The following is a 26,482-nucleotide window of genomic DNA, read 5'->3' on the forward strand; positions in this document are numbered from 1 at the left end:
CGGAGCTTTCTACGCCCAGCCTTTAACACACAGTTTTGAGCGGATGAACTTCAACACGTGCATTCATTTCTTATCTCGCTGTGATTGAATCTGCCTCCCAGCTGATTAAAACCAAACTGCTGCCGGCAGCGTGTACCTGTGTGCACAATCCTGTCGATCTTGATGCTTTGGTTGTCCAGCTCCTTGGCGAAGGCGAGCACCGCCTGCAGCAGGTCCTCGCAGGTCTCTGGGTCGATGTAGGTTCTCCGCGTTGGGATCTTAACTGGAATCACACAGAGAAAAACCTCAGAAAAGTGCCGGATGACACAACAGGATTTAAAGTGGAGCTGCACAAAGGAGCACTGAGCATGTCCCGGTAAAGAGAGCTAATGAGCAGCAGTGGAGCTGATCCTCTGGTGTCTGCATCGCTCTGAGGCTTCCATCAGTGCAGCAGCAAACTGCCTGTGTGACTGTTGAGCATTACGCCAAATACACGCTGAAGCTGTGTTCTTTGATCCAGAGACACCAATCAATACGAAAATTCATCTGTGATGCTCCTGAAAAACATTCTGCTTGTTCAGAAACCAAACAAAGTGACGGGAGCTGCTTCTTAGGACTTCTTTCATATGAAAGATGGGAAAAATGTTCATTTCACATCTAATTCTCTGGTTTCGACCTTGTAAACTCCTGAGAGGAAACTGAGATCAAAGCCTTCCAGCCTGAGCTGGGTTTCCTCACATCAGAGCTGTTATTTCAAAATGCTATCTTCATCACCCACGTGCACGCGCACATGCACACTAAGCCGTCAGACTCGTGCGCAACTAGCAACTGAACGTGTCAGTGCGCCTGCTTTCAGGCCCCTGCTTTCAGGCCCCTGCTTTCAGGCCCCTGCTTTCAGGCTCGTGCTTTCAGGCCCCTGCTTTCAGGCCCCTGCTTTCAGGCCCGTGCTTTCAGGCCCCTGCTTTCAGGCCCCTGCTTTCAGGCCCCTGCTTTCAGGCCCCTGCTTTCAGGCTCGTGCTTGCAGGCCCGTGCTTTCAGGCCCCTGCTTTCAGGCCCCTGCTTTCAGGCCCGTGCTTTCAGGCCCCTGCTTTCAGGCTCGTGCTTTCAGGCCCCTGCTTTCAGGCCCCTGCTTTCAGGCCCCTGCTTTCAGGCCCCTGCTTTCAGGCCCGTGCTTTCAGGCCCCTGCTTTCAGGCCCGTGCTTTCAGGCCCCTGCTTTCAGGCCCGTGCTTTCAGGCCCCTGCTTTCAGGCCCGTGCTTTCAGGCCCCTGCTTTCAGGCCCCTGCTTTCAGGCCCCTGCTTTCAGGCCCGTGCTTTCAGGCCCCTGCTTTCAGGCCCTGCTTTCAGGCCCCTGCTTTCAGGCCCCTGCTTTCAGGCCCGTGCTTTCAGGCCCCTGCTTTCAGGCCCCTGCTTTCAGGCCCCTGCTTTCAGGCCCCTGCTTTCAGGCCCGTGCTTTCAGGCCCCTGCTTTCAGGCCCCTGCTTTCAGGCCCGTGCTTTCAGGCCCGTGCAGCAAACCGACTGTAATGTAGTTTCCTCACTGGCTTATAATGGTCCCGCTCACTTTCCCACCCGATCACATGGCTTCTCACACCACTGCTATGCTGATGATACCCAGCTCTATCTGTCATTCCCACCTGACGACCTCACGCTCTCAGCTGAATCTCAGACCGTCTCTCTGACATATCAGCATGGATGAAAGCCCATCACCTCCAACTTAACCTCCCAAAAACTGAACTGCTGGTCTTCCCAGCTAAACCAACCACACACCACAGCATCTGCATCCAAACTGAATCCCTATCTCTTGCTGCATCAAAGGTTGCTAGAAACTTGGGTGTCCTGATTGATGACCAACTAACCTTCAAAGATCACGTTACCTCGGTTGCTCGTTCAGCTGCTTTGCATTACTAAACATAAGAAAGATCAGACCATACCTGACCCAACATGCCCCCCAGCTCCTGCTGCAGGCCATGGTCATCTCCCACCTTCACTACTGCAACGCTCTCATAACTGGTTTCCTAACTGGTCTCCTAACTGGTTTCCTAACTGGTCTCCTAACTGGTCTCCTAACTGGTTTCCTAACTGGTTTCCTAACTGCTCTCCTAACTGGTCTCCTAACTGCTCTCCTAACTGGTCTCCTAACTGGTCTCCTAACTGGTTTCCTAACTGGTCTCCTAACTGGTCTCCTAACTGGTTTCCTAACTGGTTTCCTAACTGCTCTCCTAACTGGTCTCCTAACTGGTCTCCTAACTGCTCTCCTAACTGGTCTCCTAACTGGATCCTAACTGCTCTCCTAACTGGATCCTAACTGCTCTCCTAACTGCTCTCGTAACTGGTTTCCTAACTGGTCTCCTAACTGGTCTCCTAACTGCTCTCCTAACTGGTTTCCTAACTGGATCCTAACTGCTCTCCTAACTGGATCCTAACTGCTCTCCTAACTGCTCTCGTAACTGGTTTCCTAACTGGTCTCCTAACTGGTCTCCTAACTGCTCTCCTAACTGGTTTCCTAACTGGTCTCCTAACTGCTCTCCTAACTGGTTTCCTAACTGCTCTCCTAACTGGTCTCCTAACTGGTCTCCTAACTGCTCTCCTAACTGGTCTCCTAACTGCTCTCCTAACTGGTCTCCTAACTGGTCTCCTAACTGGTCTAACTGGTTTCCTAACTGGTTTCCTAACTGCTCTCCTAACTGGTCTCCTAACTGGTCTCCTAACTGCTCTCCTAACTGGTCTCCTAACTGGTTTCCTAACTGGTCTCCTAACTGGTTTCCTAACTGGTCTCCTAACTGGTCTCCTAACTGGTTTCCTAACTGGTTTCCTAACTGGTTTCCTAACTGGTTTCCTAACTGCTCTCCTAACTGGTTTCCTAACTGCTCTCCTAACTGGTTTCCTAACTGGTTTCCTAACTACTCTCCTAACTGGTCTCCTAACTGGTTTCCTAACTGGTCTCCTAACTGGTCTCCTAACTGGTCTCCTAACTGGTTTCCTAACTGGTTTCCTAACTGGTCTCCAGCCTGTGAAACCTCTGCAGATGGTCCAGAACGCGGCGGTGCGTCTGGTCTTGGATCAGCCTAAAAGAACACGTCCCCCCTCTGTTCATTGAGCTCCTCTGGCTGCCCTTAGCCGCCTGCATCAGATCCAAGTCCCTGATGTTAGCTACAAAGAGCTTAATGGAACGGCTCCATCTACTTGAATGCTCTGCAAAGGCTTCTGTCCCAACTGGGTCCCTCCGTTGGTCCCAGGATTGTCGTCTAGCAGCTCCTACACCACGCCTAAGACAATCCAAACTCTGTTCATGTGTCGTCCCACGATGGTGGAATGACCTACCGAGCGCTACCAGAACAGGGGCGTCCCTGTCTATCTTCAAGAAGCTCCTGAAAACCCAGCTCTTCAGAGAGCATCTCCTATCCCAGCACTTACCTTGTACTTCCCTCCCCCCTCTATCTCTGCACTTTATCTTTCTGCTCTTCCTTCTATGCCTGCACCCTATCTCTACTCTGTCCCCTCTGACAGAGTCGGACTCCTGGGTTCCTTCTATGTAGCTTATTGTTAGCTTTTTATAAAGCTGTTATATCTTCATTTGTAAGTCGCTTTGGATAAAAGCGTCTGATAAATACAGAAACATGAACCCCCCCCCCCCCCCCCCCCCCCCCCCCTCTGTCAGAAACTGGGACAAACATGATACTCTTTAAAATGCTGAGACACAGAAACCTCACAGTCTCCTGGTACTTGTCGCTGGCTTCTTGCTTTGTTGTTAGTTTTAAAGTTTGGTTTAAAAATATCCAAACAACAGCACATGTGAAGAAAAGTGTCTCCAAAGATCAGGCTGCAGGCTCATTGTGAGCATTCACCTGTAAAGTTACACCAGAGTTTAACCGAGCTGATGGTCTCAATGAGACGCTTCCTGGTAAAAAGCTCATAATAATAACTAATGAGCATGAATTCAGCTCCAAAGCTGGACCTTAATGCTCCCAGAGTGACTGTTTAACTCACCTTCTCTGAGGCTGAGGACGTCTCAAACTGTTTAAACCTTAAAGCTGTTGAACGTGTTGGAGAGGAATTCTGCTGGCTGTGTTTGATCAGACGTTTCGTAAAGCAGGAACAGTTTGTGGACTCATCATCCCACATATCTGAACAGCATTTAATCACCTGAGGAACTTTCTGATACAGCTGTGATACAGATGTGCAAATGACCTGTGAGCAGCCCACAGAGAGAAAACATCTGTCACTCAGCGGAGGAGCTGAACACATTTCAGTGAGATTTCCTGTCATTTTATAGATTAAATATGACCTGAGATCCCACTGATTTAATCCCAATCCATGAATGTTCTGCCTTTGTTCTGGGATTCTTTGTGGGGTATAAATTGATCTAAACAGGCTGACATGTTGTCAGAATCAGTCGCTTTTCCTGCTGATTCAGGTTCAGTTTCACAGGTTCTTCTGAGGCGTCGGAAAGAAGTCCAAAACATTTTATTACCAGTCAGAAGAGATGCGGAGACATAAGAAGGGAAAAGAAAATGAAAGTCCAGCTGTGTCCAAGATAAATGAGAAAATAATGCGAATGATTCACATGACAGCGCCACCTACAGGCGCAGTGCTTCAACTTTACTGACACTCAGCTATGAAACTAATAATCTAATAAGAATAAATCTAAAAATGGAGGAACAGAAGTGAAACATAGTGTGGTCACAGCTGCTCACCCTTCTGGATGAAAATAGTCGAGAGTGACTTTGAATTCTGAAGCTGCAAATAACTTTGGACCAGAATCATTTAGTCTCTTTCCTAAAGGAGGAGCTGCAGCTTCTTTTCCTAAACGTAGAGAACAGCTCTAACTGCTCACATTCTTCTGAATAATTTCAGCTGGAATCTTCCTGAATAGAAGAGACGGTTTGACTCGACCTGAAGAAGCAGCTCGGACTGATAATGGCGTGTTCACGACCTCCAAACACTTTGTCACCTTTGATAAATGTAAAAAACAGGAGTGTGTTCAAGCCCAATAAAAGGGTTCAAAGCTGTAGCTCAGCCCCATCCATCCACACAGAAACAAACAGGTCGCTGCTAATGATTATTGTGCCTCGTTCCTTCCAAGGACCTCTGCAATCACTGCTGTGACACTAATGAGACTCAACAAAGGGAAATTTCAGCTGACATTTACAAATGAGAGCGTTATTGACTGTACTGCTGCCTCCTGCTTCCTTCATCCGCTGCCTTCGCTGCACACCGGCAGCCAGAGAGCCGGCTTTAGCCAGGACAGCTGCAGCAGGTCAGCTCTGGGCTGGTTAGTCCAGTGAAACGTTCTGAAACATGCTAAATGCTCTCTGACCTGTGATCAGCAGAAGGTGCTGATTCTGCTTTCCTGTTGCACTTTGGGGCCACTGTGTGTGAACCTTTCATGAGCTTTATGAACAAAGTGAGAGAAGGTGCTAATCAAAGGTGAGGAGTTCCTTTCCAGTCTCCAGGTGTTATGTGGGATGTTCCTGTTTCAGGTCAGAACACTTCTTTTTAGAACCACAGCTCTGACTGTCTGCTGCCTCAGTGCCTGAGGCATGGTCTTCTGTTATGGTTCAAAGCTGTTTCAGGCCGAGCCTTCATGTGTGAGAGTCTGCAGACCGCGAGGGGCGGGGAGGTAACCCGAATGATCCGAATCACACAAATCTGACCACATGTCAAAATCAGACACAGGGAGGGATGTTTAAAAACCGCAGAGCTGTGATTTCACTGCTGATATGAGACCCTTTTTCTAATGTATGTACGATATAAATCATTTATATATATCTATGGGAGGACAAACAGTGGCCGTGCCTCAGTACGCTGAGTTCTGCTCGTGCACTCGCTCTTACAGACTTCTGAGGACGCTCACTGTGCGTTTGGAACAGAAGGTACTTATTTACCCAAAAAAAAGGATTGTTCTTGATGTTTCTGTTCATCGCAGCCTCTCGGCTAGATGCCCGTGTGCAACAGCAAAGAAACATCTAAAAACAGCTGTTTTATGTTAAAGCTGAACAGGAAGCGGTGAGGCTGGGGGGGGGGGGGGGGGGGCAGGATGCAGAGGAGCAGGAGGCTAATAGCATACCTGACAACTTCGGTACGCTTTTTCCCTGCTTGTGCCGCTCTGCTTTCTGGGATAGCGAGCTGTCTGAAGTCACCACAGAAGCATCCTGGGTAAAATGGGCGGAGCTAGTTCACACCTGGGGATGTGGAGCGTACCTGAGTACTTTGAGCAGTACTTTGAGCTGTACTTTGAGCTGTACTTTGAGCAGTACTTTGAGCTGTACTTTGAGCGTACTTTGAGCTGTACTTTGAGCAGTACTTTGAGCGTACTTTGAGCAGTACTTTGAGTGTACTTTGAGCAGTACTTGGAGCAGTACTTTGAGCGTACTTTGAGCAGTACTTTGAGCAGTACTTTGAGCGTACTTTGAGCAGTACTTTGAGCAGTACTTTGAGCAGTACTTTGAGCAGTACTTTGAGCAGTACTTTGAGCGTACTTTGAGCGTACTTTGAGCAGTACTTTGAGCGTACTTTGAGCAGTACTTTGAGCAGTACTTTGAGCAGTACTTTGAGCGTACTTTGAGCAGTACTTTGAGCGTACTTTGAGCAGTACTTTGAGCAGTACTTTGAGCAGTACTTTGAGCAGTACTTTGAGCAGTACTTTGAGCAGTACTTTGAGCAGTACTTTGAGCGTACTTTGAGCAGTACTTTGAGCGTACTTTGAGCAGTACTTTGAGCAGTACTTTGAGCAGTACTTGGAGCAGTACTTTGAGCAGTACTTGGTCCTGAAGTGGTGACGTTTCAGAAGAACACGACTACAGACAGGTCTTTCTGTCTGCTGTCAGTCAGTTTCATCCCAAACGTTCCCACAGCTGAACTAAGTTGGTCAGTGTGAAGGTGTTTCTGAGAGGTTAAAAGCTCATTTTAGCACATTTAATATTTTTATGTAACACATTCATCAGCTGCTGCAGGACCTGCTGTGGGATCAGCTGAGTATAAGATTAGAACCTGAAGAGACCAACATCTCTGCTCTTCCATTAACACCGACACAGGTGTGGTGAACGTGTCGTTCTGCTGAGATCCAACAGCAGAGATCATGTTTCTCCAGTTTTAGCTTCTCTTCATTGGCTCCCTGTTAGATTCAGAATAGAATTTAAGGTTCTTCTCCTCACATATAAAGCTCTTAATGACCGAGCTCCATCACATCTTAAAGATCTCACAGTTGGATAAAAGCAGTTGGATAAAACCCCTAAAAGCAGAATGGGAGGCAGAGCCTTCAGTTATCAGGCCCCTAAAAGCAGAATGGGAGGCAGAGCCTTCAGTTATCAGGCCCCTAAAAGCAGAATGGGAGGCAGAGCCTTCAGTTATCAGGCCCCTAAAAGCAGAATGGGAGGCAGAGCCTTCAGTTATCAGGGCCCTAAAAGCAGAATGGGAGGCAGAGCCTTCAGTTATCAGGCCCCTAAAAGCAGAATGGGAGGCAGAGCCTTCAGTTATCAGGCCCCTAAAAGCAGAATGGGAGGCAGAGCCTTCAGTTATCAGGGCCCTAAAAGCAGAATGGGAGGCAGAGCCTTCAGTTATCAGGCCCCTAAAAGCAGAATGGGAGGCAGAGCCTTCAGTTATCAGGCCCCTAAAAGCAGAATGGGAGGCAGAGCCTTCAGTTATCAGGCCCCTAAAAGCAGGATGGGAGGCAGAGCCTTCAGTTATCAGGCCCCTAAAAGCAGAATGGGAGGCAGAGCCTTCAGTTATCAGGCCCCTAAAAGCAGAATGGGAGGCAGAGCCTTCAGTTATCAGGCCCCTAAAAGCAGAATGGGAGGCAGAGCCTTCAGTTATCAGGCCCCTAAAAGCAGAATGGGAGGCAGAGCCTTCAGTTATCAGGCCCCTAAAAGCAGAATGGGAGGCAGAGCCTTCAGTTATCAGGCCCCTAAAAGCAGAATGGGAGGCAGAGCCTTCAGTTATCAGGCCCCTAAAAGCAGAATGGGAGGCAGAGCCTTCAGTTATCAGGCCCCTAAAAGCAGGATGGGAGCCAGAGCCTTCAGTTATCAGGCCCCTAAAAGCAGAATGGGAGGCAGAGCCTTCAGTTATCAGGCCCCTAAAAGCAGAATGGGAGGCAGAGCCTTCAGTTATCAGGCCCCTAAAAGCAGAATGGGAGGCAGAGCCTTCAGTTATCAGGCCCCTAAAAGCAGAATGGGAGGCAGAGCCTTCAGTTATCAGGCCCCTAAAAGCAGAATGGGAGGCAGAGCCTTCAGTTATCAGGCCCCTAAAAGCAGAATGGGAGGCAGAGCCTTCAGTTATCAGGCCCCTAAAAGCAGAATGGGGGGCAGAGCCTTCAGTTATCAGGCCCCTAAAAGCAGAATGGGAGGCAGAGCCTTCAGTTATCAGGCCCCTAAAAGCAGAATGGGAGGCAGAGCCTTCAGTTATCAGGCCCCTAAAAGCAGAATGGGAGGCAGAGCCTTCAGTTATCAGGCCCCTAAAAGCAGAATGGGAGGCAGAGCCTTCAGTTATCAGGCCCCTCTCTGTGGAACCAGCTGCCAGTTTGGCTTCAGGAAGCAGACACCCTCTCTACCTTTAAGATCAGGCTGAAACTTTCCTTTCTGATAAAGCTTATAGTTAGGGATGGCTCAGGTGAGCCTGAAACATCCCATAGTTCTGCTGCTATAGGCCCAGCCTGCTGGGGGAGCTCCCATGATGCACCTCTCCTCCCTCTGACATCATTGCTGTCATTAACTTGTGTTTCTCTCTCTCAGCAGGTGTCTCTGGCCTGGTGTTACACTGCTTGTTGTCCCCTCTTTCCTGTCCTCTCAGCCCCAGCTGGTCCAGGCAGATGGACCCTTCCTGGTTCTGGTTCTGATGGAGGTTTCTTCCTGTTAAAAGGGAGTTTTTTCTCTCCACAGTCGCCTCCTGCAGCTCAGGATCAGAGAGAAGTTTCTGTGTGATCTGTTGGTTTCCTTAGTGATGATACTTTATCTAATGGTTCTGCATGAATTGGACTAATTTGTAATTTAATGAATTGGATTCTGATTGGCTTGAATCGGGCTGAATCTTTGAAGTTGTGATTTGGTTCTTTATAAATGAAACTAAGTTTGAGTAAAATCTGAACAGGGTTCCTGGAGCATGTGGAGAACTCAGCTGCATAAAACCAGCTGTTCGATGACTCTTCTTCCTTCACTGACATCATTAAACACCCGTTTCTCTGCTCTCTGCCGTTCTTTAGACTTTAACATCAGGCTGCAGACTGTGACAGACGGGAGGAGAAAAACTGATGATCCCAACTGATAATATGCTCTCAAACAAACGAGTCCATGATCACGGAGCACCAATGAGGACAGAAATGTGTCCAACTTCTACAGAAAGGAGCCTCTGAAAGCAGGGCAGAAACTGTGTGTGTTGCATGTTGTCAGCTGTAGGCATGTCTTTGTTTGAGCAGATTTAATTCCAGAGCACACGCTCCGGCTCATTATTCATCAGGCATAGTGCTCCAAACCTCTCTGGAGAGCTCAGCATGCTGGGAGATTAAACAATGCAAAAGGGCACACACACACACACTGACTTTACCAAACAGTGCATGCATACATATACATAAGTTCTGCAGCAGAGCAGCTGCAGGAACACAAACAGGCAGAGATACATCAAACTGGTTTAATTTAGTCAGCATCAGGCAAAAAGCCCACTGGGAGCAGCGTGACCACAGCTAAAAGAAGAAGCCTTTACAGCTTCTGCAACATCTTCCTGTTTCTGCTGCTGGAGCTTTTAACACATCTTCTGCTCCCCCCCCCCCCCCCACCCCCTCATCTCCATCGCTCCTCATCAGCCGCATGCACCACCTAATGGAGCGGGTCGGCGTGCCCGGCGCTGGATGAGCACACACTCATGGTTCTTCTTCACGCCTCCAAACTCATCTGTGTGTTCACAGCAAGCTGAAAACACGTGCACCTGCTCTCACGTGCACTGTGACATGAGCGAGGGATCGGTGTCACTTACACTGGAAGTAAAGCTCCTCGTCTCCCTCCTGAGAAGCTTTGCTGTAGCCGCACTGCCTGCAAAGAGAAACAAAGACTCAGGTATTCTGTCGGGATAATAAGTGCAGTAACAGTCAGATGAGAGGAAGCCACAGCAGGAGTATTGATCTCTGAGAAGGTGAACAGAGCCCGGCCCCTGATGTGATGAGCAGCAAAGCTTTGTTTGAGCGAGTGACGCGCACCAGCAGACCGAAGCACTGTTCCAGCCTGGTGTGAGTGTGGTATTGTTATCACTCATCCTGAATGCTTCCTATAATCTCACAGCTGATGGAACACGGTCTTTTCTCTGCTAATATGGGATTTTTGTCACTTGTGGAGTTCCTCAGGGATATATTTTGGGACCAATCCTATTCATACTATATATGCTATTTGCTACACTATTTGCACTTGTTACTATATTTTCCACAAATGTGATATATCTGTCCATTACTACGCAGATGATAGACACGTCTACCTTAAATCCTGAGGACTTCACTGTGGTCACTTCCATGCAAAACTGCCTCCAGGGGGCAAGATGCTGGATGGATAATAACCGTCTTCAGTTCAATGATAGAAAGTCTAAGGTGGTTATTTCTGATCCCCCCCGACTCCTCAGTAGGTTTAGCCAGCCTCTTAGAGTCAGTCATTCAATCTTTAGACCCAGGCCTGATCTCAAATGTGACAGAGATAAATGAACTGGTAAAAACAATCCTTTCGGTAATAACTTGAAGGCAGATATTATTACATATTATAGGTTTAATCACCTGGAGGCTGGATTAAGGTATTTCTGCTTGTACCTGGGCATCTTTCAGCCCACCTGCAGCTTGTTCAGCAGCTGGACAAACACAGTGACACCCCTGTTCTTGCCTTTCTTCACTGGTTCCAGATTGAATTCAGAATCATTTATTTTTTGTATGTTTTTAAAGCTTTACATGAGTTTCTGCTGCTACCTTCTGATTTGTTCTGTGTTCTGTGCAGCTGCTCGCTGTCAAACATTTACCTGCTTTTATTTAGCATGAGCCACATTCACACTGATGGATCATGTGGAGTCCAGTATGATCAAAAACACTCTTTCATCCCAACAGTAGGAACAAAATGAACATGCAACAAACTGGGTGTAAAAATGTAAACTTCTCAGGTTTGTAATCCTCTGCAAAGACTCAGGGTTTACAGGGAGGTGATGACGTGGTTCTGGAGTGGAAAACACACCGGATCTACAGGGTTCTGCAGCTCTGAACCTCGGTGTTTACAGGGAGTGGAAAACATACCGGATCTACAGGGTTCTACAGGGTTCTACAGCTCTGAACCTCGGTGTTTACAGTGAGGTGCTGACGTGGCTCTGCAGAGGAAAACACACCGGATCTACAGGGTTCTACAGGGTTCTGCAGCTCTGAACCTCGGTGTTTACAGGGAGTGGAAAACACACCGGATCTACAGGGTTCTACAGGGTTCTACAGGGTTCTGCAGCTCTGAACCTCGGTGTTTACAGGGAGGTGCTGACGTGGCTCTGCAGAGGAAAACACACCGGATCTACAGGGTTCTGCAGGGTTCTACAGGGTTCTGCAGCTCTGAACCTCGGTGTTAACAGGGAGTGGAAAACACACCGGATCTACAGGGTTCTACAGGGTTCTACAGCTCTGAACCTTGGTGTTTACAGGGAGGTGCTGACGTGGCTCTGCAGAGGAAAACACACCGGATCTACAGGGTTCTGCAGGGTTCTACAGGGTTCTGCAGCTCTGAACCTCGGTGTTAACAGGGAGTGGAAAACACACCGGATCTACAGGGTTCTACAGGGTTCTACAGCTCTGAACCTTGGTGTTTACAGGGAGGTGCTGACGTGGCTCTGCAGAGGAAAACACACCGGATCTACAGGGTTCTACAGGGTTCTGCAGGGTTCTGCAGCTCTGAACCTCGGTGTTTACAGGGAGGTGCTGACGTGGCTCTGCAGAGGAAAACACACCGGATCTACAGGGTTCTACAGGGTTCTACAGGGTTCTACAGGGATCTACAGCTCTGAACCTCTGTGTTTACAGGGAGTGGAAAACACACCGGATCTACAGGGTTCTACAGGGTTCTACAGGGTTCTGCAGCTCTGAACCTCGGTGTTTACAGGGAGGTGCTGACGTGGCTCTGCAGAGGAAAACACACCGGATCTACAGGGTTCTGCAGGGTTCTACAGGGTTCTGCAGCTCTGAACCTCGGTGTTAACAGGGAGTGGAAAACACACCGGATCTACAGGGTTCTACAGGGTTCTACAGCTCTGAACCTTGGTGTTTACAGGGAGGTGCTGACGTGGCTCTGCAGAGGAAAACACACCGGATCTACAGGGTTCTGCAGGGTTCTACAGGGTTCTGCAGCTCTGAACCTCGGTGTTAACAGGGAGTGGAAAACACACCGGATCTACAGGGTTCTACAGGGTTCTACAGCTCTGAACCTTGGTGTTTACAGGGAGGTGCTGACGTGGCTCTGCAGAGGAAAACACACCGGATCTACAGGGTTCTACAGGGTTCTGCAGGGTTCTGCAGCTCTGAACCTCGGTGTTTACAGGGAGGTGCTGACGTGGCTCTGCAGAGGAAAACACACCGGATCTACAGGGTTCTACAGGGTTCTACAGGGTTCTACAGGGATCTACAGCTCTGAACCTCTGTGTTTACAGGGAGGTGCTGAAGTGGCTCTGGAGTGGAAAACACACCGGATCTACAGGGTTCTACAGGGTTCTACAGGGTTCTACAGCTCTGAACTGGAGCCAGAGGCAGAACTGGGTTCCTGCAGGTGGATAACTGTACATGAGGATCTGGGATCCTCTGCTTCTTATGATGCTCCCCCAGTTTAGGACTGAGGAAGCCTTCCAGATGAGAGGTGGAACAGGTCTACTTTCCCTTATTCACGCTTTTAGGATTCAGATAACGTGTTAAATTGTGTAATAAACTTTTTATTTTAAGTCCTCACAGATAATATAATTTTAGGATCTGTTGTAATCTTTACAACTCGATGATGAAAGTGAAGTGGAAAGTAGTGCACTTTACTGAGTGTTTCTGTCAGAACCCGTGCACACCTGAGAGAACACACACACCCTGAGGGGTGGAGGTGTTCCTGATCCTCGCCACGTCCGCTCGGACTCACGGACGCTCGGGTCAGTGTGTCTGTGCCGGTGAGGTCTTCTAAGGTGAGACATTTGATGTGGGACTGACACTTCCCTCCAGCTGTGCAGCAGCACAGTCACAGACAAGGTCACATGCAGCAGACAGGAGCCAGGAGACAACACTTCACAGATAAGCAGAGGGCTGGGAGGGAGCTGATGAGGACGAAGGGGATGAGAGAGACCAAAGAGGTGAGTGAGCAAATGAGGAGGGCAAGGTGGGGGGTAAATGACTGGGGAAGGATGTGAAGGAGCGATGAGATGAAGAGGAAATGACAGGGAAATGAGAGGCTGTGGGTGAGAGGATAATTGGGAGGAAGGGTATGCAAAGAGGAAGAGACACAGGATGTAGCCCATAAAGTAGACAGTGGGGGACCGAGGACAGAGGGAAAGCATGCTAAAGATTAAGGGAGCAGCACGAGAAAAGTGCTGCCAGGACACAGCAGGTTAACCGAAGACCAAGAGCCAAATGAGCCACACTAACTACTGACATACAGGGGCATGTTCGGGGTAGACAGGCAGCAAGGAGGCAAATAAGCCTGGGAGGAGGGCAGAACTGGCACAGAAGTATGAGGAGAAAGTCCTGTGACTTGATTTAATTACTGCTGCTTCCTTTGAAATGTCACAGATGTGACTAAAATGCAAAGTGGCTTCTCTCTGGGTCTGAATTCAGCAGAAAGAGCCTGTCACATTCTTCGCCTCACTTCATATGATGGTGGAGCACAGTTGTGAGGATATAAATAGAAGTGCTCCAAAGAAATGGGTTTGGATCTGAATATTTTCATGATATGGGGGAGGAAGCGGGACAATGAAAGACAGAGTTGGATAAAAAAGCAGGAAGGGGTGCAGACATGCCAGAGTACCTGGGCATCAGCTGTGTGAAGGGAGGAAGAGGAGAGAGGAGAGGAGGAGGAGGAAGGGTGGAGAAGGAGGTCGAGAGCAGCACCACACTAGCAGGAGTTACATTGGAGGAGCTCGAGCAGACGCTGCTGGGGAGAAAACAAGGGGGGGGGGCACTGTCAATCCTGGCTCTTTTCTGTGCTTCACAGTCAACACAACAAGGGCCTGATGGGCGAGTCGCGTCAGAAATAATCACTTTAATCAGAGGAATCCGGTCAGGGCTGGTGTGGAAATGTGCAAACAGGGTCAGATTATCACAGATTGGTCCCTTAAAGCCCCGTGAAATCAGAAGTCTTCAGCCAGTTTTAAACGTCGCACCACGGAGGAGGCGGCTGGCAGGAAGAAACAGATGTTTGGTTCTGTCTCCAGAAGCTCAGCTTCACCAAACTTTCCATCTTAGATTCCCTCCTGAGACTGATTCAGAGTAAAAAGGTTTCACTTTGAACTGATCGATCTCATCAATGCAAACTAAACCTGTTTTGTGACAAAGTATAAATGAACAAAACTAAATTATCTGTCACCTAATGTACTTTTTACTGATGCAGAATCTCAAAGAAAAGGTGGATTTTACTTCAGAAAAAGTGATGTATTTACTGCCTTCTTTTTGACTTCAGTGTCAGGATGATTCATTCAGACCTGGAATAACTTTTTAAATGATTTCCCTCTCTGAGATTTAAAAAGAGGTATTTTATTAGAACCTTTAACGTACTTTAGTGCATCATAAAGAATAGGTGGAGGACTTTGAGTAGAGGCTGCAGTGTTTTCATAGACCTTTATCTGGGAATGCTGGGTATTTGTGGAATTAATCATGTATTCATGTAATGTCAGTGAACTTCTTGGTTAAATGAAGGTGAAATAAAACGATTTGCTGAACAGGTGAAATCAGCCTCAGAACCCAGCGAAGAGCTAAAGCTTTATGGGAGAGAAGTGGATGTCATGGCACCGTTTTAACCATTCAGACACCCAGTTTGTTGCATTGTGGAGCTGTTTAACATCCTGCTGCCCTGGGAAACAGATGAAGGTGTCATAGTTAGAGGTGCTTCTGAGGGTCCCCCTGCAGACATCCGTAAACTGATGTGTTCACAGAGAACTACAGCAGAGAACTACAGCAGAGAACTACAGCAGGGAACTACAGCAGGGAACTACAGCAGAGAACTACAGCAGAGAACTACAGCAGGGAACTACAGCAGAGAACTACAGCAGAGAACTACAGCAGAGAACTACAGCAGAGAACTACAGCGGAGAACTACAGCGGAGAACTACAGCAGAGACCTACAGCAGAGAACTACAGCAGAGAACTACAGCAGAGAACTACAGCAGAGAACTACAGCAGGGAACTACAGCAGAGAACTACAGCAGAGAACTACAGCAGAGAACTACAGCAGGGAACTACAGCAGAGAACTACAGCAGAGAACTACAGCAGAGAACTACAGCAGGGAACTACAGCAGAGAACTACAGCAGAGAACTACAGCAGGGAACTACAGCAGAGAACTACAGCAGGGAACTACAGCAGAGAACTACAGCAGAGAACTACAGCAGAGAACTTCAGCAGAGAACTACAGCAGAGAACTACAGCAGAGAACTACAGCAGAGACCTACAGCAGAGAATTACAGCAGAGAACTACAGCAGAGAACTACAGCAGAGAATTACAGCAGAGAACTACAGCAGAGAACTTCAGCAGAGAACTACAGCAGAGAACTACAGCAGAGAACTACAGCGGAGAACTACAGCGGAGAACTACAGCAGAGAACTACAGCAGAGAACTACAGCAGAGAACTACAGCAGAGAACTACAGCAGAGAACTACAGCAGAGAACTACAGCGGAGAACTACAGCGGAGAACTACAGCAGAGAACTACAGCAGAGAACTACAGCAGAGAACTACAGCAGAGAACTACAGCAGAGACCTACAGCAGAGAATTACAGCAGAGAACTACAGCAGAGAACTACAGCAGAGAATTACAGCAGAGAACTACAGCAGAGAACTTCAGCAGAGAACTACAGCAGAGAACTACAGCGGAGAACTACAGCAGAGAACTACAGCAGAGAACTACAGCAGAGAACTACAGCGGAGAACTACAGCAGAGAACTACAGCAGAGAACTACAGCAGAGAACTACAGCGGAGAACTACAGCAGAGAACTACAGCAGAGAACTACAGCAGAGACCTACAGCAGAGAACTACAGCAGAGAACTACAGCAGAGAACTACAGCAGAGAACTACAGCAGAGACCTACAGAAGAGAACTACAGCAGAGAACTACAGCAGAGAACTACAGCAGAGAACTACAGCAGAGAACTACAGCACAGAACTACAGCAGAGAACTACAGCAGAGAACTACAGCAGAGAATTACAGCAGAGAACTACAGCAGAGAATTACAGCAGAGAACTACAGCAGAGAACTACAGCAGAGAACTACAGCAGGGAACTACAGCAGAGAACTACAGCAGAGAACTACAGCAGAGAACTACAGCAGAGAACTACAGCAGAGAACTACAGCAGAGAACTACAGCAGGGAACTACAGCAGAGAACTACAGCAGGGAACTACAGCAGGGAACTACAGCAGAGAACTACAGCAGAGAACTACAGCAGAGAACTACAGCAGAGACCTACAGCAGAGAACTACAGCAGAGAACTACACACTGAGCTGGAGACCTTTTCCCCTTAGAGTTCCACTTTTTGTCCCCATGAAATGACCCCCACTTTAATTTCCTGCTTCTTCCTTCTTGATCTCCTCTCCAGCTCCTACTCTTGATAACATGGAGCTCTCTCACACACACACACACACACACACACACACACACACACACACACACACACACACACACACACACACACACACACACACACACACTCACACACACACACACACACACACAAAATGAGGTGATATCGATGTCTAAACAAGCACGTGTGCGTTGTTACGTGCTGATTGTATTTCATGCGTGACAAGAAGCCGCGTGTGCACGTATGGAGCCGCGTGTGCACGTATGGAGCCGCGTGTGCACGTATGGAGCCGCGTGTGCACGTATGGAGCCGCGTGTGCACGTATGAAATTGTCCATATGACATCATTGCTGTCATTAACTTGTGTTTCTCTCTCTCAGCAGGTGTCTCTGGCCTGGTGTTACGCTGCTTGTTGTCCCCTCTTTCCTGTCCTCTCAGCCCCAGCTGGTCCAGGCAGATGGACCCTTCCTGGTTCTGGTTCTGATGGAGGTTTCTTCCTGGTTCTGGTTCTGATGGAGGTTTCTTCCTGGTTCTGGTTCTGATGGAGGTTTCTTCCTGGTTCTGGTTCTGATGGAGGTTTCTTCCTGGTTCTGGTTCTGATGGAGGTTTCTTCCTGTTAAAGGGCAGTCTGTAGCTCGGCTACTTTATTTTGTATAAACTGCACTAATTTGGATTCTAATTGATTGGATTTGAATGGTTTAAGACTGTTTTACGTTTAATTGGCTTGAATCAAACGGTATCTTTGGATTGTCTGGAGACGGTCTTTGTGATTTAGGGCTTCATGAATAAAACTGAAGTGAACTGAATGAGCGTCTCGCTCAACTTTGACCTGCGGTGCGGGGCAGCTGGGAGTCGACCCTCTGGCCCTTTGATCCGCAGATCTTCCTTGTGACTTCCAGCTGATGAAGAAAGCATTATTGCCCTCAGAATGTGAGAGATGACTTCTGTCCCTATGGAGCCGTGCTGTGGGGGCGCAGAAGAACCCCCCCACTGAAAGACAACTTGTGAGAATAAACTGATTTATTCTGTGCCTGTTCAGAGATTCTCCAGCAGGAGGAGTGAGCCTGAAACTGAAGCAGCATCCCGTGTGTCCGTACTCTGATGTGTGCAGACAGCAGTGAGCCTGAACCGATCAGTTTCTGTAAACAGCAGCACGCTAATGGAGGCGTCAAACACTCTCTTTGTCTTTATGCAAAGCAGGAGGAGCTGCTTAATGGTCCGGCAGCCGGGAACAATGGAGACCCCTTGTACTGCTGCAGTGATGGAAATAAAGAGGACAGAGATAAGCAGCACCGCGCCTCAAAGCTGAAACGGGCCTAAATACTGTGTGGGCAGAGACCGGTCCTGTGTTTCCGAGCTGAAAGCTGGCAGGAAGGACAGCAGAAGGGTCAGAAATGAACTGGGAGCCTCTCCTCTGCTCAGCAGGAGAAAACATGACAGCACAGAACAAATCTCAGTGCGAGGTTCCTGCCTGACAGCCTGTGATGCTGTTTACTTATTATCTTTGTCGGCAGCTGTGTGGGAAAAGTGCAGCACCGATCCCTAAATGTCAGTCTAATCTCTTAAAAGGGCCTTTTGGGCCATAAATAATGCAACTGTTGCTTGCTTTAAGGACTGAAACAAAACTTTGGAAATAACGCTGTGCATCAATATTACAGACAGTCTGATATCATCCTCTGTGCCTGAAACAACCAATCAGAGATCAGCCTCTAGCTTCCTCTGTGGGAGCTCATGGTGCATGAAGTTCAGCCGAATTCACGGCACAGACGCGTCTTTCTGTGGTTATAAAGTCAGGATTTTATCAGAGCAGAGCCACAGTCTGGAAGTGCTTTAACACGGAGCCTTAAGGGCTGATTTCAGCCCCAGTTTCTGACCAAAGAAACAGAAAAGTTAAAAAAAAGTTCAGCTGGATTAATAAAGACTGTTTTTACTGAAAGATGGAAGTTTGGAGCCTGAACAGAGCAGCTGGACCACCTGAGTCCAGCTGAGTGGAAACATGAAGGAGGGGTTCAGACCCAGCAGGATTATCTGGGGTTCTGGTCCGGTTTCACAGGCCATTTTGTACAGATTTGGTCCAACAAACATCTGGTTGTGATCAGACTGATATAAAGATTCATCTCTTTGGTGCATCGTGTATGTGGGCTGACAGAAGTTCTGCCTGCAGACAGAACTGCAGACAGAACTTCAGTCTGAAGCAGACAGAACTTCAGTCTGATGCAGACAGAACTTCAGGCAGAACTTCAGGCAGAACTTCAGACAGAACTTCAGTCTGATGCTGACAGAACTTCAGACAGAACTTCAGGCAGAACTTCAGTCTGATGCTGACAGAACTTCAGACAGAACTTCAGGCAGAACTTCAGACAGAACTTCAGTCTGACTGCAGACAGAACTTCAGACAGAACTTCAGTCTGAAGCAGACAGAACTTCAGTCTGATGCAGACAGAACTTCAGACAGAACTTCAGGCAGAACTTCAGGCAGAACTTCAGTCTGATGCAGACAGAACTTCAGACAGAACTTCAGTCTGACTGCAGACAGAACTTCAGACAGAACTTCAGTCTGACTGCAGACAGAACTTCAGACAGAACTTCAGACAGAACTTCAGTCTGAAGCAGACAGAACTTCAGACAGAACTTCAGTCTGATGCAGACAGAACTTCAGAACTTCTTTCATATTTATTTCACTGAAAGTGGAGCAGGGCAGAGTCAGATGAGCTCAACATGTTCCTCCATCGATCACTCGGTAGTTTGGTGTTCGGAGTGCAAAAAAAGCTGCTTAATAACATCTCCATCACAGCTCAAACTGTGAATTCTTCACTGTGAAAATGAGCTGAAGCTTGGAGAAAAGTGGAATCAGAGGCCGACTGGAATAAAGACGCCCAGACAGTTCCCACTAACTGCTGCCGTCTCACTGGTGCTTCATTTAAGACACTTTGGATTGAATTAGACTGAGCGCTATGCTCAGAAATGAGGTCAGTGGAGTGGCTTTCATTGGCTGAGAGTCTCTTTGCTTTAAAGTTAAAGATTCAGCGTTTAAACTAATTTATCCACACAGATGGTTTCTGATGACATTATAGATGTACAGAACTACCCCAAAGTTAGCTGTGGGTGAATGAATGAAAAGGAGGGGGGTTTCAGTGTTTGATGCGTCTGGAGCGCTGCACACACACGGCCTGCTGAGCTTATTAAAGGCTGAGAGCATCAGTCACAGGAAGTGGGAAACGATCCAATCAGCAGTGAGTGAAATGTACCTCCTCCAGATGAGCAGTCCGACTCCCATGGAGAGCAGCATGATGAGGGCAGCCACAGACACGACCACGATGATCACCACCGGGCTCTGTTCGCTGGACGCCAGGGTCACTGGAAGCAGGAAAACACAGAGAGCTCTGAGGAACACACACATCTGTGCACACACTGACTGGCACATCCTGGTCCGGCACAGCAGCTGGACTCAGGTCCAGCAGCTGGACTCAGGTCCAGCAGCTGGACTCAGGTCCAGCAGCTGGACTCAGGTCCAGCAGCTGGACTCAGGTCCAGCAGCTGGACTCAGGTCCAGCAGCTGGACTCAGGTCCGTGAGCTGAAAGGACCTTAAAGGACACTTCTTCTCTCTCATAAAACAGGTTCCAAACATCAGTCTTCAATCGACCTGCTTCAAACGATTATCGCCTCATCAGCGATCTTCTGCTACACCTCAACGATTAAAACGGCCGTTATAATTTCAGCTAAACATGAAGGCCATCAGGTGTGGGCCCAGTTTATTGTTTCTAACATTTAATGAAGATCATTACAAAGAGATACACTTTTGTTTTGTTGAATAAACGGGAGCCAAACCCAGATACCATCAGGTGAGAGGTGTGGGACAGCTGGGAGGTCACCACAGGACCAACAACCACCGTCACAGTCAGTTCAAAAACACTTTAACACTTTATGTTTTAGGACTGGGAGGAAACTGGGAGGAAACTGGGGGGAAACTGGGGGGAAACCGGGGGGAAACTGGGGGGAAACTGGGAGCAAACCGGGGGGAAACTGGGGGGAAACTGGGGGGAAACTGGGAGCAAACCGGGGGGAAACTGGGGGGAAACTGGGGGGAAACTGGGGGGAAACTGGGAGCAAACCGGGGGGAAACTGGGAGGAAACTGGGGGGAAACTGGGAGGAAACTAGGAGGAAACTGGGGGGAAACTGAGGGGAAACTGGGAGGAAACTGAGAGGAAACTGGGAGGAAACTGGGAGGAAACTGGGGGGAAACTGGGGGGAAACTGGGGGGAAACTGGGAGGAAACTGGGGGGAAACTGGGAGGAAACTGGGAGGAAACTGGGGGGAAACTGGGAGGAAACCGGGGGGAAACTGGGGGGAAACTGGGGGGAAACTGGGAGGAAACTGGGAGGAAACTGGGAGGAAACTGGGGGGAAACTGGGAGGAAACTGGGGGGAAACTGGGAGGAAACTGGGGGGAAACTGGGAGGAAACTGGGAGGAAACTGGGAGGAAACTGGGAGGAAACCGGGGGGAAACTGGGGGGAAACTGAGAGGAAACTGGGAGGAAACCGGGAGGAAACTGGGGGGAAACTGAGAGGAAACTGGGAGGAAACTGGGGGGAAACTGGGAGGAAACTGGGGGGAAACTGGGAGGAAACTGGGGGGAAACTGGGGTGAAACTGGGAGGAAACCGGGGGGAAACTGGGGGGAAACTGGGAGGAAACTGGGGGGAAACTGGGAGGAAACTGGGAGGAAACTGGGGGGAAACTGGGAGGAAACTGGGGGGAAACTGGGAGGAAACTGGGGGGAAACTGGGAGGAAACTGGGGGGAAACCGGGGGGAAACTGGGGGGAAACTGGGAGCAAACCGGGGGGAAACTGGGGGGAAACTGGGGGGAAACTGGGAGCAAACCGGGGGGAAACTGGGGGGAAACTGGGGGGAAACTGGGAGCAAACCGGGGGGAAACTGGGAGGAAACTGGGAGGAAACTGGGGGGAAACTGGGAGGAAACTGGGGGGAAACTGGGGGGAAACTGGGAGGAAACTGGGAGGAAACTGGGAGGAAACTGGGAGGAAACTGGGGGGAAACTGAGAGGAAACTGGGAGGAAACCGGGAGGAAACTGGGGGGAAACTGGGGGGAAACTGGGGGGAAACTGGGAGGAAACCGGGGGGAAACTGGGGGGAAACTGGGAGGAAACTGGGGGGAAACTGGGAGGAAACTGGGAGGAAACTGGGGGGAAACTGGGAGGAAACTGGGGGGAAACTGGGAGGAAACTGGGGGGAAACTGGGAGGAAACTGGGGGGAAACCGGGGGGAAACTGGGGGGAAACTGGGGGGAAACTGGGAGCAAACCGGGGGGAAACTGGGGGGAAACTGGGGGGAAACTGGGAGCAAACCGGGGGGAAACTGGGGGGAAACTGGGGGGAAACTGGGAGCAAACCGGGGGGAAACTGGGGGGAAACTGGGGGGAAACTGGGAGGAAACTGGGGGGAAACAGAGGAAACTGGGGGGAAACTGGGGGGAAACTGGGAGGAAACTGGGGGGAAACTGGGGGGAAACTGGGGGGAAACTGGGAGGAAACTGGGGGGAAACTGGGAGGAAACTGGGGGGAAACTGGGGGGAAACTGGGAGGAAACCGGGGGGAAACTGGGGGGAAACTGAGAGGAAACTGGGGGGAAACTGGGAGGAAACCGGGAGGAAACTGGGGGGAAACTGGGGGGAAACTGGGGGGAAACTGGGGGGAAACCGGGGGGAAACTGGGGGGAAACTGGGGGGAAACTGGGAGGAAACTGGGAGGAAACTGGGGGGAAACTGGGAGGAAACTGGGGGGAAACTGGGAGGAAACTGGGGGGAAACTGGGGGGAAACTGGGGGGAAACTGGGAGGAAACCGGGGGGAAACTGGGGGGAAACTGGGGGGAAACTGGGAGGAAACTGGGAGGAAACTGGGGGGAAACTGGGAGGAAACTGGGGGGAAACTGGGAGGAAACTGGGGGGAAACTGGGGGGAAACTGGGAGGAAACTGGGGGGAAACTGGGGGGAAACTGGGAGGAAACCGGGGGGAAACTGGGGGGAAACTGGGAGGAAACTGGGGGGAAACTGGGAGGAAACTGGGAGGAAACTGGGGGGAAACTGGGAGGAAACCGGGGGGAAACTGGGAGGAAACTGGGAGGAAACTGGGGGGAAACTGGGAGGAAACTGGGAGGAAACCGGGAGGAAACCGGGGGGAAACTGGGGGGAAACTGGGAGGAAACTGGGAGGAAACTGGGGGGAAACTGGGAGGAAACCGGGGGGAAACTGGGGGGAAACTGAGAGGAAACTGGGAGGAAACCGGGAGGAAACTGGGGGGAAACTGGGGGGAAACTGGGGGGAAACTGGGAGGAAACCGGGGGGAAACTGGGGGGAAACTGGGAGGAAACTGGGGGGAAACTGGGAGGAAACTGGGAGGAAACTGGGGGGAAACTGGGAGGAAACTGGGGGGAAACTGGGGGGAAACTGGGAGGAAACCGGGGGGAAACTGGGAGGAAACTGGGAGGAAACTGGGGGGAAACTGGGAGGAAACTGGGAGGAAACCGGGAGGAAACCGGGGGGAAACTGGGGGGAAACTGGGAGGAAACTGGGGGGAAACTGGGAGGAAACTGGGGGGAAACTGGGAGGAAACTGGGAGGAAACTGGGAGGAAACTGGGGGGAAACTGGGAGGAAACTGGGGGGAAACTGGGGGGAAACTGGGAGGAAACCGGGGGGAAACTGGGGGGAAACTGAGAGGAAACTGGGGGGAAACTGGGAGGAAACCGGGAGGAAACTGGGGGGAAACTGGGGGGAAACTGGGGGGAAACTGGGGGGAAACCGGGGGGAAACTGGGGGGAAACTGGGGGGAAACTGGGAGGAAACTGGGAGGAAACTGGGGGGAAACTGGGAGGAAACTGGGGGGAAACTGGGGGGAAACTGGGGGGAAACTGAGAGGAAACTGGGGGGAAACTGGGAGGAAACCGGGAGGAAACTGGGGGGAAACTGGGGGGAAACTGGGGGGAAACTGGGGGGAAACCGGGGGGAAACTGGGGGGAAACTGGGGGGAAACTGGGAGGAAACTGGGAGGAAACTGGGGGGAAACTGGGAGGAAACTGGGGGGAAACTGGGAGGAAACTGGGGGGAAACTGGGGGGAAACTGGGGGGAAACTGGGAGGAAACCGGGGGGAAACTGGGGGGAAACTGGGGGGAAACTGGGAGGAAACTGGGAGGAAACTGGGGGGAAACTGGGAGGAAACTGGGGGGAAACTGGGAGGAAACTGGGGGGAAACTGGGGGGAAACTGGGAGGAAACTGGGGGGAAACTGGGGGGAAACTGGGAGGAAACCGGGGGGAAACTGGGGGGAAACTGGGAGGAAACTGGGGGGAAACTGGGAGGAAACTGGGAGGAAACTGGGGGGAAACTGGGAGGAAACCGGGGGGAAACTGGGAGGAAACTGGGAGGAAACTGGGGGGAAACTGGGAGGAAACTGGGGGGAAACAGAGGAAACTGGGGGGAAACTGGGGGGAAACTGGGAGGAAACTGGGAGGAAACTGGGGGGAAACTGGGAGGAAACTGGGGGGAAACTGGGAGGAAACTGGGGGGAAACTGGGGGGAAACTGGGGGGAAACTGGGAGGAAACCGGGGGGAAACTGGGGGGAAACTGGGGGGAAACTGGGAGGAAACTGGGAGGAAACTGGGGGGAAACTGGGAGGAAACTGGGGGGAAACTGGGAGGAAACTGGGGGGAAACTGGGGGGAAACTGGGAGGAAACTGGGGGGAAACTGGGGGGAAACTGGGAGGAAACCGGGGGGAAACTGGGGGGAAACTGGGAGGAAACTGGGGGGAAACTGGGAGGAAACTGGGAGGAAACTGGGGGGAAACTGGGAGGAAACCGGGGGGAAACTGGGAGGAAACTGGGAGGAAACTGGGGGGAAACTGGGAGGAAACTGGGAGGAAACCGGGAGGAAACCGGGGGGAAACTGGGGGGAAACTGGGAGGAAACTGGGAGGAAACTGGGGGGAAACTGAGAGGAAACTGGGAGGAAACCGGGAGGAAACTGGGGGGAAACTGGGGGGAAACTGGGGGGAAACTGGGAGGAAACCGGGGGGAAACTGGGGGGAAACTGGGAGGAAACTGGGGGGAAACTGGGAGGAAACTGGGAGGAAACTGGGGGGAAACTGGGAGGAAACTGGGGGGAAACTGGGGGGAAACTGGGAGGAAACCGGGGGGAAACTGGGAGGAAACTGGGAGGAAACTGGGGGGAAACTGGGAGGAAACTGGGAGGAAACCGGGAGGAAACCGGGGGGAAACTGGGGGGAAACTGGGAGGAAACTGGGGGGAAACTGGGAGGAAACTGGGGGGAAACTGGGAGGAAACTGGGAGGAAACCGGGAGGAAACCGGGGGGAAACTGGGGGGAAACTGGGAGGAAACTGGGAGGAAACTGGGAGGAAACCGGGAGGAAACCGGGAGGAAACTGGGGGGAAACTGGGGGGAAACTGGGAGGAAACTGGGGGGAAATTGGGAGGAAACTGGGAGGAAACTGGGAGGAAACTGGGGGGAAACTGGGGGGAAACTGGGGGGAAACTGGGAGGAAACTGGAGAACCACGTGGTCTGTTCAGGGTTAGGGTTTAGATCAGTTACTGATCAGCGAAGAAGATCTCATCAGACGTTCAATCAGATCAAAGTACGCTTACGTGTAATAAATCATTTTATTATACCTTTAGACAACAGGCAGCACTTTGGAGCTAATTCTATTGATCTCAGACTTTTGACAGAGTGTCTCACAGCAAAGATTAATCATTGCAGGGCTGGAACTTGTCTGTTGAATCATTTCATGCGTTCACTTGATCTTAATGTCTCCTGAATGCATGTTCTGCTGCTGATCTGCAGACAGCTGCACAGATCATCAGATACAGGTTCCACAACTCTAACCCGAGTCATTTAAAGCTGGTTCTGAAAGTAATAAAAAGAATTGGGATTCTCTCAAACCGAAGCCTTGACTTCCATCTACTGCAGCCTCCCAGACTGAGTCAGCATTTATTTATGCCTCATATGCAGCAGCTGGAGAAGAAACTGAAGTTGGAACTTTTCTTCAGAATCAAGTATTTATTTCCAGGTTAGAAGGAGAGCTGCCAGCTCTATTTTTATGTTTGTGCTGAATTAGATTTTCACGGCTGCAGCATCAGTCACACTCAATAAATTACATTTCTAGATTAATTAGAAAGTTTAGATTCATGAGACAGAGGCTCAAAGAGGGACCGGGTTCTTCAAGCTGGACCGGCGCCTGAACGGACCGGAGCCTGAACGGACCGGCGCCTGAACGGACCGGCGCCTGAACGGACCGGCGCCTGAACGGACCGGCGCCTGAACGGACCGGCGCCCACATCTGTATCTGAGGGGAGGAGCTGAGCAGAAGAAGAGCTGAAGCAGATACTCACACTCGCCAAGGGTCTGCAGCTCCAGGGGGGCGCTGTACGCTCCGTAGTCTATAGGCGGCGGGGAGGAGGACGAGGATGAAGAAGAAGAGGATGATGACGAAGAGGAAGAAGAGACAGAAGACGAAGAAGAAGAGGAGGATGAGAGAGCAGAGGAGGACAAGGAAGAGGAGGACGCTGGCGTGCTGAAGGGCCGGATGAGAAAGACGTATGCGGTGCCAGACTTCAGGTTGTTAACGCTGATCCGTGTGGCTGCTGTCTTCACTGTGGAGTAACTCTGATCCTTCTGCTCCTGTAGGGGCAGAGAAGGACCAGTGAGAAGGAGACAAGGAGACAGGGAGAGGG

At 50.3% G+C, this 26,482-nt stretch overlaps 1 protein-coding gene across 3 annotated transcripts in view; it reads right to left on the reverse strand.

Moving 5' to 3' along the window:
* Nucleotides 1–26,482, reverse strand: part of LOC140274926 (ephrin type-A receptor 7-like) — a 169,655-nt gene that overhangs the window by 12,694 nt on the left and 130,479 nt on the right. For 2 of the 3 annotated variants that reach the window (XM_072370316.1, XM_072370315.1), the window contains exons 7-11: nt 26,141–26,429; nt 19,971–20,079; nt 13,958–14,083; nt 9,939–9,994; nt 137–262 (exon numbers count right to left, since the gene is read on the reverse strand). In XM_072370316.1, coding sequence (XP_072226417.1) covers nt 137–262; nt 9,939–9,994; nt 13,958–14,083; nt 19,971–20,079; nt 26,141–26,429 — 706 coding nt within the window. The remainder of the gene's footprint in view (nt 1–136; nt 263–9,938; nt 9,995–13,957; nt 14,084–19,970; nt 20,080–26,140; nt 26,430–26,482) is intronic. The other variant, XM_072370317.1, reaches the window with a different exon arrangement.

This window comes from Leuresthes tenuis, unplaced genomic scaffold (assembly GCF_036924035.1).
Source record: "Leuresthes tenuis unplaced genomic scaffold, fLeuTen1.0.hap1 SCAF_18, whole genome shotgun sequence".
NCBI lineage: Eukaryota > Metazoa > Chordata > Actinopteri > Atheriniformes > Atherinopsidae > Leuresthes > Leuresthes tenuis.